The sequence below is a fragment of the Psammomys obesus genome, unplaced genomic scaffold, assembly GCF_907164565.1.
Source record: "Psammomys obesus unplaced genomic scaffold, mPsaObe1.curated_primary_1811, whole genome shotgun sequence".
In the NCBI taxonomy this organism is placed as follows: Eukaryota; Metazoa; Chordata; class Mammalia; order Rodentia; family Muridae; genus Psammomys; species Psammomys obesus.
Genome location: NW_026592118.1, coordinates 34,354,461 through 34,370,688, shown reverse-complemented (window position 1 = coordinate 34,370,688; position 16,228 = coordinate 34,354,461). Strand labels below are relative to the sequence as shown.

General features: G+C 39.7%; 2 protein-coding genes across 3 annotated transcripts in view; one reads left to right on the top strand and one right to left on the bottom strand.

The window, feature by feature from the left end:
* The window catches only part of Umad1 (UBAP1-MVB12-associated (UMA) domain containing 1), a 164,184-nt gene extending 151,666 nt beyond the window's left edge, over positions 1 to 12,518 (bottom strand). The window contains exon 1 of one of the 2 annotated variants that reach the window (XM_055612756.1): positions 12,381 to 12,518. The gene's annotated coding sequence lies outside the window, so the exon portion shown is untranslated. Of the gene's footprint in view, positions 1 to 12,205; positions 12,237 to 12,380 lie in introns of those variants that run through there. The other variant, XM_055612757.1, reaches the window with a different exon arrangement.
* A 166-nt stretch (positions 12,519 to 12,684) lies between these two features.
* Rpa3 (replication protein A3) lies at positions 12,685 to 15,595 on the top strand. The gene is made up of 4 exons (XM_055612830.1): positions 12,685 to 12,868; positions 13,882 to 13,956; positions 14,731 to 14,839; positions 15,255 to 15,595. Exons 1-4 carry the CDS (start codon positions 12,770 to 12,772, stop codon positions 15,335 to 15,337), a joined length of 366 nt encoding a protein of 121 aa, XP_055468805.1. The 5' UTR covers positions 12,685 to 12,769; the 3' UTR covers positions 15,338 to 15,595.
* The last annotated feature ends 633 nt before the right edge of the window (positions 15,596 to 16,228 follow it).

The following is a 16,228-nucleotide window of genomic DNA, read 5'->3' as shown; positions in this document are numbered from 1 at the left end:
ACGGGTGACCTGCCCCGCCCCCACTACCATCTTTGCACATTGCCAATGAGTGAAAATTCTTAGAAAACAATTGGGATAAAAACTGAAAGGTGCTAGCAAGGACACATATGCTGTCTGTAGTCCCTTTGAGCAAAAGAATTAAGATAAGGCAAAGCAGAGTTCTGATGGTAGAAAGCACTCCGAGTTTTAGTTTTCATAAATTCCAGCCCTAACATTTAATAGAGAGAAATGCTTGTGATGCTGAGAAGTGTACTAGGATTTGCACAGGTTACCATAACCAGAGCTATGGATCCAGGAAGGACCGCACAATGAGACCCATTCATCAATTTGTATATTAACTTAAAAACTAAGAACAAAAAGAAAACATAAATTCCATTTCAATATGATTTTAAGGCATAGTAAAAATTCAAGTATTGTGTAAAAACATACTTTTTATAAGGCACCAACTAGTTCAATTTTGGGAAATATTATGTAAATTAAGTGACCATTATGCAAACTGGAGTTTGCCTCACATGGCAGTTTTAGAACTAAAACGGGAATTTTAAATAGCCCAAATCTAATAAAAAAAAAAAATTCTAAAAGAATTTAGCTTTTCTAAGCCATTTCCAAGAGTCTGTCCACTTGTGATTGCTTTGGCTATTCTGTGAGTCTACAGCCAAATGTGCCCAGTGTTCCAGTGGTGAAATGACTACTATGGGAAACCAACTACTTTCTGACTTGATTTAAGGTGTCTTCACAAGATGATATTCCTACCTGGAACGGAAACTCTGGCCAAATGCTTATGGCTGGGGAAGTAACAGGCCGTAAGAGGAAACCTACTACCATTCTTGCTAAATGGACTTGGCATCAAATGACTTCTAAATATACATGCTGCTTTCAGTTTCAGTATGAAAAGCTTCTGTTTGCAGTGGGTAACGGTTAACACAAAGACTCACAACTTAAAGTATTAACAATAGCTGGGGGTGTTGGTGCACACCTGTAATCCCAGCACTCAGGGAGGCAGAGGCAGGTGGATCTCTGTGAGTTCAAGGCCAGCCTGGTCTACAAAACCAAGCCAGGTCAGCCAGGGTTAGACAGAGAAATCATGTCTCAAAAAACCAACCAACCAAACACAAAACAATAAGTGACTGTTAAGCGCACCTCTAAAAGGGAAATCTGTATCAGCTCCCCAAGGCTCATTTTACATGACAGAAGACAAGGGTAGAAAGAGCTGAAGGATGCAAAGGAGTGCTACAAAATGCTGACTTCTACAAATGGCAGGGACTTTACAACTATAAACCTCCTGTAACAGATTAGCAGCACAAGACTTCACAAGATGAGGCAGAAAGCTTCCATCTGAGGGAAGGAGCTTAGGAGTCCCCACTCCTCCCTCGGAACGACTGCAGTTAATTATAGCTGAGGAAAAAAGAAATTTTCTTTCGTGAGCGTCCATGCTCCAGGAAATAACCTCCCAATCCATGCTGGAATTAAACTCAGTGGGTCACAAAACAACAACAAAGAAACAAGACATGAAAGTGCGAGAGAAGCTTATTGTGAATGGGCTTAGGGGGAGTATGCAAGGATGAGAAAGGGAATAATAGCAGTGGTGGCAAAAATGACCCAAATCCACTACATACAAGTAAGAAACCATCAAAGAAAAATAAGTATCTTTAAAGTCTCAAAAGTACAGACTGTACCTGGGCTCTCACATGTCCCTTAAATTTTTAAAGAATTATCTGCTACCATCCACTTTTCAAGTTTATAAGGAAAGATTTCCATTGAAAATTCTAAAAGACATTGTAGTTGCTGGAACACTGCAAATATTTATGTGTTCAAATAAAGCCCTTATATAACCCTTTATGACATACTCAATAAAGTCTAAACAGTGCATTTTAATACCCACTCTCCACCATTTAAAAGCCTTGAGTGCAGCTGATTGCATAGCTTTTGTCAGGCTGCACCATGGAGCCTCTGCTCTGAGGCTTGCTCGAACTCAGAAAAGCCCAACCTTTTCTTTTCTTCTCTTTATTTCTTTACAGATACTGGCCAAACACAAGCATGCTCTCCATGGCATCTGGGAGTTTTCATTCTTCTGCTGAAGCCCTGTTCTTTGCCTCACTGGTGCTTGCTGACCTCCATCGCAAAAAGCATGGTTCCCTCTTACCATTTCCTTTCTCCTGGCAGCTGCAGAGAGTTACAGCTGGCATGTTCTGTTGTTTTACTCTCCAAAGCTAATAAAAATGCCCTTGATCTTACAAATAAACAAATAAATAAAAACACTTTAGTTTTTCTAACAGTAGGAAACTTTTCACTGTTCTTTCTCTTTCGTTTCTATTTCCCCTTCTGGCCAAGGGTAGCTTGGAAATAGCCTCAGAACGCATTAGACTAACTTTAACAGCACATACAGACACATATTGGTGGTGACAATCACACCTTCCCCCCCACCCCCAAAAGGTTTTATATTTTTACTGCTCAACCAACCAACCAACCAACCAAGTATATCACAAAAAAACCAAAAATCAGACTACCAATTAAACAAACCCTACTGTCTAGACAATGATGACATTTTCAGCTTGATAGAGTTGCCTCTGATACTTCATAAGGATGTGTGTCACCTCATATGCAACTCATTACGGACTTAGCTTGCTTCTTTTTCATTGTCACCCACTCAGAGCTATACTGGATTTTATTACCAGTTTTCTCTCTGGATCTGTAAGACCATTCATTTTGCCTTTGTTTCCACAAGTAATCACTTGAGTTTCCAGCAGACTTTTGGGAAGACACATGATTAAGCAGAGCCAAATAAGCCACAGCCTCACTTTTAAGAGATGTCATGGTCCAATTTAACACTTCTAACCTTTTCACTGTAACCTGAATTGAAAGTGACATCATCTGCATATATGTCAACAGAAAATAAAAACATTAAATGAAACTTACTCTCCTAATGTGACCTTATGGATGTTTTTAGCTAACTGGTAACTTAAAAACATACGCACACTTAAAAATACTTGTAAGTTGAATAATCATGAACTACAAGCTGCACATAGAGCATCAAGCTACTAAGGATTCTGGGAGAGTATAAGGGAGCTTCAGAAACCTTCACAAAAGTGTAGGCATTATAACTGTTCAGCCAGGAAAAGTGCTCCCCCATTTGGCCAACGTGGAATAGCTATGGAGTCCTTTTACATCATCCATCCAGGTTTGTGATTAGCATAATGTCTGGAAGAGACTATTTTCAACAGTCCTGGCTGGGAGTGCACCTTGAGATCGGGCAATCAGCTGCAACCTTTCAGAGCTGTCTCAAGGCTTTTGGGGAGTGCTCCAGATGCCTAGTGCTGGTGAAGGCTAGTGTGACTGTTTTACCAGGGAGGAAATGCAGAGTGTTAACAGCTGTGAGTCAGGAGTCCGACTGCTCCATCCCCAACATCTTTGTGTACTTAGAGAATAATGTACATCAAAAATAAAGTCGTGGTATAAATATTAAGAGCTTATCTTTAACGCTAACAATTTTCACAGATTCCAACAATGCTTTAACAGTGGACAGGGGGAGAAAAAAAAAAACAAAACAAAACAGTGCCCAGGGAATGCCATCCCTAACCTTACAAATCTGATATCTGATCCTATACAGTGTATGTCAAATAGAATCCCTGGTCTCTCCATTGCTTGTGTTAAGACGACCAAAAATGTCTTTGAACGTTAACAAATGTTCCCAAATAGCAAAACTATCCTTAGTTGAAAACCAAGGCATTTGACAAAAAGGATTCCTGCAATATTAACCACTGAGCAGAGAGCTCAGATAAAGAAATTCCATGAGACCTAGGAATGTAAGACTTTACCTAGGGTGAAGAACAGTGTCCTTTTCTTCTCTATGAATACTGAAACTGCAAAATAAATATGGGCAGTGTCCTAGTCCTCTCATAATAGGTGTCATCATCACCTACTATGTCAGGGAACATCTTCAAGTCATAGGTTTTATTTAAAACAAAACAAGCTTCCTCTCTTTTTAATTGTCAAAGTGAAGCACAATATTTGTTACTGTGTTTATGTTCATACATGCACACAAACCATGGTGCAGATGTGGAGGTCAGAGGACATAGTGTGAGAGGTGTTTCTCTCCTTCTACTATGTGGAACTGGAGATCAAACTGAAGTCATCAAGCTTGGCAGCAAGCTTGCTGAGCCACTGAGCCATCATGCAAGGCTCCAAAGCATAACTTTCTTTTGCCAAACACTGGGACTGCTGCAGAACTTAAAAGATCAAGTTATTGACTTCTGAGAAATTATGAGTTACACTGCAAATGATCAATCATTCACTAAAAAGATAATTTACAGCTTTTTGGATCATACTAATCCTTCTAAGTTAATGATTTAATGATAAATTCTTCTAATTTAGGAAAATTACAAATATAATTCTACATAAATGCCAAAAGCAACCCTTCCTAGTTGGGCATGAAAAAGACTTTACAGGCCATCAGAACAATAATGCCTATTCCATTCAGGTGTGCAACTTTGAAAGAAAAACACATTCATAGAAAGATTCCTGACAATTTGAACATAATACACCTCTCCAGTATAGCCAAGATCTCGGGTAAAATGACCATTATGATAAACAATGTCCCGGGGATGGAGTCTTCTGCGATAATTAGGGTGCTAGTATTCCGACTAGACCTTAAAACAGGAAAAAAAAAAAAAAAAAAGGCTCTATATGCAGACCACAGGATTGGTCTAATTTCAAGTTCAAAGAATTACAAATCTGTTCTCATTTTCTCATTTAGAATTCTTTTATAGTCTAAGCCACAGAAGACCCAATTACTGCCTAGAAGAGCCAGTCTTTTAGCCACTAGAATTAATGAATAAAAGAATATGTACATTCATCTGACTTCCAGGACTACACACAGAGCAAGAAGCTGCCAACAATAAAAAACTACTTCACCAACCCAGCCTCTCCAATCAATAAGATCACTAGAAGGAGATCAACATAAGCAAGGAAAAATGTGGATCCAAAGACTAAGAGTATCTCTCTGATGATTATTTCCCACAAGAGATGAAAGTGTAGAAAACATCTTATTAAACCCACATGAGAAAAAGAGGTCATGATCTCTTATCAATCCATACTGCTAAGGAGAGCTAAGTAAAATATGACACAAATGGTTTCAGGATCTGAAGTCTCACACACTTCCTTCTGGACAAGCAGCTTGAATTTTCTTTGTATAGTCACTGTTGCTGTGCTCATTACCATCAAGATGCCACACAGAGACTTAAGGATAATTTAGCCATCACAACTTTTGTTATTTAACATTTTTAGGGGTAACAAGGCCTTCGATTCAGTGCTTTCTATACAGGACACTAAAGCTTCTAACAATAATTTTGTGAAGCTTTGTTTTCTCCTCTGCTAATACAGAAAAAGTACGTATCTGAAAGGCTGAATAATTTGTCCAACTCACTTAAGTAAAATATCAGAACTTAATTAACTACTCCAAAGTCTAAGTTCTTCACTCTGTGCTGTTTATTCTCTTATTATACAAGCCTCAATCACATTCCCTAGCACACAGAATCTTCTATTCTCTAGAATGAGGAACAGTATTATGACCCAACCAGCCTCTAGAGGCAGAATCCTAAGTGTTACCTTGATTTAATTTTCATCCTTTACTGTATGGATGTATTCCTTCCTTCCTTCTTTCCTTCCTTCTACAATGTTGGCATACATACCTGCATGCCAGAAGAGGGCACCAGATCTCGTTATAGATGGTTTGAGCCACCACATGGTTGCTGGGAATTGAACTCATGACCTCTGGAAGAGCAGCCAGTGCCCTTAACCTCTGAGCCAACTCTCCAGCTCCCCTCTCACAACTTCTTAATGCCTAACTTTTAGCTTTTCTCTTCTACTGCTGACATAAAATTCTGCATCCAAGCATCACCAGTATAGATCATGACAGCCAACTTGGGTATCTTTCTGATACAGTGGATTCTCAGTTGCCATATTTATACTCAATCCTTCAGAAATACCCTTTCACACCATATCTGTTTATAGTCAAATGACTAACTAGTTAAGTGGAAAATTATCTAGTTTTGTTTTTTTGTTTTTAGATTAGATTCTTCAAAGACCGTGGCGGGATGAAAATCTATGTGAACACTAAAACAATACTGTTTGTCTACAAAAAAAGGTGGTGCTGTAAAATGATGGAAGGTATTTGGATTCTCACAAATTCACATGTTAATAAATTTAGAACCACTTGGAAAGTGGCAGGGAGGAGATGAGGGAGGGAGGGTAGGATTGGGAGGGAATGAGGGAGCAGGATACAGCTGGGATACAGAGTTAATAAAATGTAACTAATAATAAAAAAATTGCTTGAAATTCAAAAAAAAAAAACCTTAGAACTAATCAAGTTGGCTCACAGTGGATTTTATCTGTTCTTTTTTACTTAAATACTAAATGTCCATCAGTGGAAGGATGAACAGGCAAACTGTGGTGTAGTCATACAATGGGGTTTTATTCACCTCCACAGTGGAATGCGATCCTAACACATATGATGACATAAGCCTTAAAGATGTCTCTGAATGAAACAAGCCACGCACAGGGAGAACCATTGCACGGCTACACTCGCAGACCGCCTAGAGCAGCTACATCAACAGCGGCCAAGAGCAGCGGTGCTGCGCAATGACTGCGCCACTGTCACAGAAGTCAAGCTTTGGAAGATGGAGGGCTCTGAAGATGGAAGCAGTGGTGCTAATGGTTGCACAACAGTATGAACTTATTAACACACTGAATTACAGGGTTAAAATAGTAAGTTAAACAGTGACTTTGATGTTATATGAAAAGAGTGATGTTACTTGTACCAAAAGCACATTCATTAGGCTATTCCAAGCCATTCTCCACTCTCAATGTTTCTCCTGAAACATGAAACTGGTCATTTTACTCTTCATCCAGTATACTTCTAGCACTACCATTAAGTCAATTCTTTGACATTACAGTTGAGGAAGACATTCCAAGTTGTCATTTCAACTCATTTTGACCCCTCAATACACGTCACTACTACTACACATTAAAGCTTTGGTTAATGCACAGTTGTATATGTGGTCTTCACCAACTAGAATTCCCACAAGGTTCTTTTAGATAACATTCATGGGATGAAAAAGCCAGGTATACACTTCTTAATACTAGCCAAAAATAACAATAGCACATTTATATTTCTGGTAACATGAAAAATCAGATGTCCAAAAAAAGTGTATGCCAATACAATCTATGAAAAAATGCTGTAATATGTTAATACCATTTTAAAATGCAAGGCTAAGCCATTAAAAAATAAGGAAATTCTAGAGCAGCCAGAAAGAAGGAAGGGCTACAAATCTATGGGGGATATCCAAGCACTAACAACTAGCATCTTTCTCAAGGCCGGCACTGATTTCTGATGGATACAAGCCTGGGTTTTAATGAACCATATCCCACAAAGAACAGGCACAAAGCCTGGGGCCAAACATTGTGTAAAGAAGGAAACAAATCATTTATTGAGAACAGCCTGAAACCAAACCACAGATATCAACAAAACAAAAATTCCATAAAATATATCATTTTAAATTACCAAACAAAAAGAAAAAGATGTCAGAGCAAGAAACTATCAGCTTCCCTAAAAACATAGACTCGACTCTGGGCACCACAGATAAGACAGAAGGATCCACCTTAGAGCTAAAGTACATGAAGAATAGAGAGTTAAACCTAGGACAAAAGAATGAGAAGCTAGCAGAATCTTGAGACAGAAGTACTATAGTTCATACTAAAACTTACATATGACAAACCTATAGCCAACATTGTATTAAGTAAGGAAAACTCAAAAAGAATTTCCACAGACCAAAAAACAAAACAAAAACAAAAAAACAAGAAAAAAAAATCAGGAACAAGACAAGTATATCTACTTCTTTCCAGTCTCAACATATTCAATATAGTACTGGATTAGCTAGACAAAAGAAACAAATAAAGGAGTTACAAATAGGAAAGGAGGATGTAAAAGTGTCCATACTTGTTCCTGTTATGATTCTCTAAGAGATCCTGAAAACTCAACCAGATAACTCTTAGAACTGATAAACATATTCAGCAAAGTGTCAGGATACAAAATCAACAAACAAAAATCATAACCTACTTCTCTAACAATGACAAGCATACTAAGAAGGAAACAAGAAAAAAAAAACATCATTCATAACAGCAAAACAAAACAAGCAAACTTGGAATGAACCTCACTAATGATATGGAGGATCTCTGTAATGAAACTTCAAAACACTGAGGAGAGAAATTGAGGAGGTGTGAATGAAAATTCCTGAAAAGAAGTTGTGTCTGGCTGTGAACAAAAAACTCCTGAAAGGAGTCTGCCTGCAGAGGCTGATGGACTGGAACTTAAGTACTGTGGAGAGATTAAAATTTTGTAGATTCAGAGGCTAATTACTTTATTTTGGGCTAGTTTTAGTCTTCTGGAACAGCCTTCTCTTGACCCACTCTTTATCTGAATTAATACCTGGTGATAATAAATAAAAACCTCTTAGATGTTATTAACTTTGCAGTACAGCAGCTTCCACCAATCCAAGAGCTAAGAATAGCATCAGATAACATCTTAGGCTTCTAAATTAGCTCCTCCATCTCTTTGTACCGGTGAAAGCTATCTTGATTTATGACTTTCTTCGCTCTGTAAAACTATAAATTCTGTGAAACTGCTTCCACAATGGAACATGAAATCTGCGGTGACCTCAATATGTGGTCCTGGGCCACGATCACTCATATTGGCTCCAGAATAAACTATGTCTTATTCTATTTAAGATGAGAATTGTGGTTTTTATGTCGAAAGAAAAACTTCCCAAATTCATGGACTAGAAGAGTAAATATTGTGAAAATGATTATCCACCCCAAAATCAATCTACTGATTCTATGTAATGTGGGGGTAAATTCTAGCAACATTCGTCCCAGAAATGGAAAGGCAGTCTTAAAATCCATATGGAAGTGCAAACAGCCCTATGTAGCCAAAGCAATCCTGAGCAAAAAATGCTGATTGAAGTATTTCCACAACTGATTTCAAGTTAATTCACAGATCAGTATTAATTAAAAAAAGGCATGGTATTTGCACAAAAAGAGACACATACACCAATGGAATAGGAGACCAATGCAACTATGGCCACATGACCTTTAGCAAATATGCCACAAATGCACACTGGAGGAAAGGAAGCATCTTCAACAAATCGTGGTGGGAAATCTGGGTATCTACATGTAGAAGAATGAAACAACATGCTTATTTCTTACATGCACAAAAGCCAACTCCAAGCACTTCAGGGGCCTCAACATAAGACCTGATACTCTGAAACTACTAGAGAAAAAAGCAAGGAATGCATTTCAAGATAAAAGCATAGTAGAGACTTTCTTAATAGAACCTCTATCACACAGAGACAAGACCAAAAATCAACAAATGGGACTATTGTGAAATTAAATGTTTTGTATGTAAAGGAAATTGTCAAGTGAATGAAGAGACAACCTACGGAAGGGGAGAAAAATCTTTGCTAGTTATATACCCAGCATAGAATTAGTATTTAGAATACACAAACAACTCAAGAAAACAAATAACCCAATCTAATGGAAGGTGTGTGTGTGGGGGGGGAACTGTGGAACTCAACAGAGCATTTTCAAAAAAATAAATAAATACTAATGGCCAATAAACATTTTAAAGGTCTTCAAAATTATTAGAGAAAATGAAAATTAAAACTATTTTGAGATACCATCTTACCCCAGTCAAAATGGCTACCATGAAGAAAATACTGGAGAGGATGCCAAGAAAGGTAAATACTTACGAGCTGAGAATGGGAATATAAATTAATGAAGCCACTACGAAAGTGTCTTAGATAGCTTTATGCCAACTTGACACTAGCTAGAGACATCTAAGAGGAGGAAATATCAATTAAAAAACTAACTCTGTCAGACTAGGCTATAGGCAAGCCAGTGGAGCGTTCTCTTAATTAATAATTGATGTGGGAGGGCCCAACCCATTGTGTATGGGACCACCCTGGGCTGGTGATCTTGGGTTCTATAAGAATGCAGTTTGAGCAAGGCATGAAGAGCAAGCCAGTAAGCAGCATTGCTCCAGGGAAGGGCTTCTGCATCAGCTCCTGCTTCCAGAAGCCTAGTCTGACTTCATCTTGACTTCTTCCCTCAATAACTATGATTCAAGATATATAAGCCAAATAAATCTTTTCTGTACCAAGTTTCTTTTGGACATGATGTTTTGGTCATGATGTTTTACAGCAGAATAGTAACTAAGACAGGAAATCAGTGTATAGGTGTCTTAGAAAGATAAAGAGAAAACTACCATATGACTTAGCTATACCACTCCTGGGCTTATATTCAAAGCATTCATCCTATTACAAAGATACTCAGACATCCATGTTCATTGCTGTTCTAGTGACAATAGCTAGGAAATGGAATCATCCTGAATGTCCAGCAACTGATGAACAAATAATGAAAATGTGTACATATACACAAAGAGTTCTATTCAGCTGTACAGAAAAAAAATGAAATTTACAAGAAAACAGAAGTAACTGGAAAATATTATATGAAAGAGGTACCCCAAGCAAAGAAAGACAAACACCATGTGTTTTCTTTCATGTATGGATCCTAGCTTCAAATTTTTAGATTTGTGTGTTTAATTTGTAGGGTCTATAAAGGTACAAAAGGCCAAAGATGGGAACAGAGAAATCTTGAGGAGTGGAGGAGATAGTAGAGTATGTGTGCCATAAAAATCACTTTGTTGGGTGAGAATACTAGGGGTAAAAGGCTTAAGCAGAGATGGGCGGGCAGGAGGTTGGGAGTAAAGCAGTGGGGGTAAAGCAGAGGACTGTGAAAAGGCCTCAAGGAAACCCCACTACTCTGTAAGCTAATTGGAAAGTATAACTGTTTTAAAAGGGAGTTTAAATGGAGGTACCCTGCATGGGTGAAGAATGCTTCCCCCAAAGACTTGAGTTATCAAATAAAAATCTCAGGGCTGGATGTGAGAAACTTCCCTAGGAGCTGCTGAGAAGGATGCCCCAGAGGCACCTAAACAACACCTTACTACCATTGCTCCTAGCTGTCCATCATAACTACATGGTCAGAACCTACTGCTGAAGACAGGGTACCATTTGCTGATAGCACACAGCGAAAGCTAGCTGGAACTGACCTGCTAACTTACTTCTTGCTGGCTAGTATTCCCAGAGCTAAAGGGTGCTAGGCGGCAGGACAGAAAAAGTAGTCGTGTGAAAGCTGTAATACTGACTTGCCAGCACCCAAAGGAAGCGCAGCCCACAACTAATGAGGTTCCTTAAACGTGTTTTAGAAACAACAGAATTAAGACAAACATATTAAGCACTACATACACACCGAGGAGAGCTAAGAATCATTTAAATAGGTACATCGGATTTCGATCTTAAACTGTCATATAAAAATCTCAAATCAGATCTTTGCAGGTTACTTAAGGCAACAACAGCAGGACTGCATCGGAACTCATTAGGACCCTACATTTGCAGAAGTCTGTGGCTTTAGGAAAATTCAGACATTGCTTCCACATAATTAAGAGACCCAATTAACATTACGTTTTAATGTCTACAACCTCTATTTTTATGTGCATTCGTTTCGAAATTTCCTAGTACCAATCCCCCGCTGGTGAAATCACTAAAATCAAGAGCCACCAGCTTCCAGTCATGCTATGAACCAGGAGACACATCCGAGAATCTTGGAATAAATTGTCTTTCAGACAGCCAGCTCAAAGTACTTCGGGGAACTACCTATAATATTACAACCCCAAATTAGAGTTAGCCAGGGCCTTGCCAAACTAGTCAGCCCCTAGTTTGGCAGATAAGAGAAAACGTGTCACCTGTGAAGGAGTACCAAGGTTGGGTCGACAGCTGGTGAAGCCTGACTCCTCTAGTCCTGCCCACTGGTCCTCCTCTACCGGAGCCCCAGTGCATATGCGCTCACACCCAGCAGGCGAGGAAACAGACACCTCCCTAGCGCCAAGGTTAGCAAAGGTCCTAGGTAAACAAAGGGTCAGCACCTCTTGGCACCGGTTGGGAAGGTGAGCAGGTACGTCACACAGCGTGCTATGTAAAATCGACCTCAGTCTCCTAGCAACCACCTCCCGAGGGTGGGGACGAAGACTGACGATGACTCCTTCAGGTAGACCGAGATCAGAAATACAAACCCAGACCCCAGGTCAGACACGCACCCCGCGCCAACCTCGCAGAGGCGGGCCGCTGTCAGCACTCCCTCCCGACGCACACACCACCCCGCTCCGCTGCATTCCCGGACCTGGCACTCGACTCCACCCCCTACCCAGACGGTCCAGCCCCCCGCAGGAGAGAGGCTCCAAGACCGAGACACCTCCCGTCGGAAAGAGCTACCTGAGCCCCCGCCGCCGCTCGCCGCCCGCCGCAGCGCTTCAGCCTACTTCCGGGGTCGAGCTGACGTTTCGGCCGCCTTAGATGCCGGTCCGTAGCCTCAGCCCCCACCCCTCCAAGTCCCGCCCGCACTGCCCACTCGGCTCGCCCGCAGCGACTTCCGGAACGCCTCGCGTCACTAGGCAGTGCACCCGCACTTCCGGCAGCGTCGCGCCTCTCCCCCGGCCCCCCCCCCCCCGCGCGGACGCTTCTGTGGATTTGATTGGTGGAGCTGGAGCGCAGGCCTCCTCTGATTGGTGCTCGGGAAATCTGCCTTCGTTGGCGCGCCAGCCTGCTCGGAGTCACTTCTGTTCAGCTTTCCCGCGGCCCGGTGAGCGTTCGCGGCCCAAATCATGGTGGACGTGATGGAGCTCCCCAAAGCGCGCATCAACGCCGGGATGCTAGCGCAGTTCATCGACCGGCCCGTGTGCTTCGTGGGGAGGCTGGAAAAGGTGCGTGCGCTCGCAGGCTCGGGCGAGAGGACGGGGCCCCGAGGCAACGGGGCAGTAGGGGAAAAGCTGGTAGCCGTAAGCGCGATTGCCCTGCAGCTGGATGGGTGTTTCACAAGGAAGAGTTTTTCCGCTGCTAAGCCGTTGCTGCGCCGTCTGGGTGCAGCAGAAACAGTGTTTTCCACTGGTCTTTCCGTTTCAGCGCTCCCCGCCCCCTTTCTGTATTTATGAACTTGGCTCCTCTGTCTACTGCCCCACATGTTGGTTTAGCCAGACTTGGATGATGAATCCTCTTGTTTCTCTGTCTTTTGCAACCAGCTGTTTCCCCCGTTGCAGTCGCTTCTCTAGGAAACATTACCATTACTTGATTGCCCCTCCCATATGTTATAGATACCCTGTATCTAACCCAGCCTTAGACTATGGCCCTCTTCCTATAGGTATGAAATGGGCCCACAGTGTCAGAGGCTGTGACTGAGAAAGCCGAAGGAAAGAAAATCATTTGCAAAGACGTATTTACTAGGTCATTTCGTTCACACATGCCCTAAGTGAAAAGTTATTCCAACTTCACAGGTAGACTGAGCCATAGTGCTGGTAAATAGTCGAGCTCAATTCAGATCCCCAGGGAAGTAGTGCTCAGATCTGGCAACCAGTTCTTTCAGATCGTTGTTTTTCATTTTAAAAGCGTACCTTTTTCGAGATGTACTAAAATCATGAATGTTGGCCTAATCCCACTGTTAGGTAGGAAAAACTTCCTTAGATTAGTTTTAGAATACAGTTGCCAGATTTTGCAAATAAGAAGCTACCCATGACACTAAGCAAGGAATCAATGTTTACTAGAAATCCAAAATTAACTAGGTTTCCAATGATCCACATGGTAACAAGATTACAACTTGAACCAAATAAACTGTGTTCAACCAAAACTTCAATGAAATTTTTAAATATTTTGTTGCTGTAGATTCTATTTTCTAAATCTATGTGAATTTTTATTGTTTTTTTTTTTTTTCTCTCTTTTTTAGATTCATCCCACTGGGAAAATGTTTATTCTTTCAGATGGAGAAGGAAAAACTGGAACCATTGAGTTGATGGAGCCGGTATATTGTTTGGTTTATTATTATTTCTGATTTTGGGGGTGGGAGTGTGGGGGTGCACTTGTAAAACTTGCTTAGCTTTAAAATCAAATGCATGCCTTCATATTTTATTTCCATTTCTAACCTTTAGTGATTCTTAGAGCTCCAAGTCTCTGAAAGCGTCCCTTAAGCCTTGGTTGGATAACAATCTTTATTACTTAACAAATGCCCCCAAAATACATTTGAAATCTTCTTTCAAACTTTTTCTTCCATAGTCACATGCCTGACCTTGAAGAGGTGGCCCAGGTGTTCCTCTTGAGTCAGCCTCCTAGTGGTATTGCCAGTCACCTTTATTTTCTATTTTTAATTTTCAAGTTATATTTTTAAAATTATTTTTAATGTATTTAAAAACATTTTTGTGGTCTTTTATGAAGACAAATCATACACTGTTTGGTTACGCTACATAGAACATGCATTCTAAGATTTACACGCAGTTCTTCTCAGTAACTTTTCAAGTAAATTCCTTTTTACAGGGATTCTGAACATCCTCAGTGTCTTTAAATGACTTGGCCTTCAACTTAAATGTCTAACTGTGTCTTTGGATCTTGAGCCACCACTAAAAATAACAGGACTTGGGACTGCCCTATCTGTTGTCTATGTCAACAAAGTTTCTTTTCTCAGTGAAAACTCAGTAAGTTGTGAAACAGTTCGAAGAACAAGGAATCTGTAACAGCTTCCCAAGATCATTATCAATTGAAAAGGTAAATACATCTAATTAACATTGTGTTCAATGTTTAGCTTGATGAAGAAATCTCTGGAATTGTGGAAGTGGTTGGAAAAGTCACAGCCAAGGCAACCATAATGTGTGCATCTTATGTCCAGTTCAAGGAAGATTGTAATCGCTTTGGTAAGTAAAGCATTTTGCTGGTAGTCTTATGTTAATAGGAGAAAAGCTTTTATTTAATATGTGTTGGTCTTAAATCTCAGTCCTGACATACTTTCAATTTCTGTAAAACAAGAAGAGACCTTCATTTCTTTCATGTGAAGGATATTTACTAAATACTGCTAGTTATGGAATAAAAGGGCTTAAGATATTATAAAATTAGTATTTTAAGATCTGAATTGGAAGCTACAACAGAGCATAGTAACACTGAAATTATGACTCAGCAGAAAATAACCATGCTCATCTCTCCTTTGCGGCACCACAGTTACATAAACATGAAAAGAAACTGACTTCTAAACAGGAGAGAAATCCTTCAGATAACATTTGATGCTGCAGATTCGACTATATATTAAGTGTTTGCTTAAATGTTTCTTTTCAGATCTTGAACTTTACAATGAAGCTGTGAAAATTATCAATGAGTTCCCTCAGTTTTTTCCGTTAGGGCTTGTACAACATGAATGAGCTTCTTGAATTTTTTTATGATTGCCAGTGAGCTACATTGAAGGCTGTTAAAGAAGACTCCTTCAGTTTGAGGAGAGACTCCTGTAATTTCTAATATTTAAATTGTTCTTTTTTTATGTAATTTTTTTTGTAAATTTAGTGTGTGACAGTCCACAACTAAGTCTATAAATTTTTTAAAACTAGTAATTCAGTATATGGTCTGAATAAAGCATTTTCTTGAGTTTAGATTTCTATTGTATAATAAAAATCAAAATAACATGCTCTTTGTCAATTGTTTTTTATTTATTCAGTCTCAAACTTGCAATTTCGTAACTGTAAATCGGGTCTTATATCCACCAAATGAAAGCCTTGGCCAACTGTGCTATGGTTTTACTTTCCATCTAACATGCTAATTATTCCTTGATAGGTTATTTAGAAAATGCTTTTGGTGGATGTAAAGAGGAATTTATAATATCTAATTTGTCAAGTTTCTTCATTCTGGAGTTTAAAATAAGCATATACCAGTGACAAACAGGTGATATGTGACCATTGAGAGTTAGTGAAGTCATTTGAGGTTTTTTTTTTTTTTTTTTTTTTTTTTTTCATGTCTTTAAACTGTCATTGTTCTTAGTATGGAATTCCTACATACTTTTTTGTTTTTGTTGTTTTTGGTCCGGAATGTGGAATGTCTCTAAACTATTCTGAGAAATTCTGGACACTTTAGATATAGCCTAAATAGAGGAAGTGTGTCTCTGGAGAGTTGTCTTTCAAGGTTATAAACAGTCCCTGATCCTTCTCTCACTGTACTGTTTCTTGGCCACCGTGGTATGAATTTCTCTTTTCTCCCATTCCTTGTTATCTCTAAGAAACTAAACCCTCTGAAAGCATGAATAACCACTCCCTTTAAATCGT

Coding starts and splice junctions, on each gene's coding strand:
- Rpa3 (XM_055612830.1), top strand. CDS start 12,770: ATGGTGGACGTGATGGAGCTCCCCAAAGCGCGCATCAACGCCGGGATG. Junction 12,869..13,881: donor TCGTGGGGAGGCTGGAAAAG/GTGCGTGCGCTC, acceptor TCTCTTTTTTAG/ATTCATCCCACTGGGAAAAT. Junction 14,840..15,254: donor GGAAGATTGTAATCGCTTTG/GTAAGTAAAGCA, acceptor GTTTCTTTTCAG/ATCTTGAACTTTACAATGAA.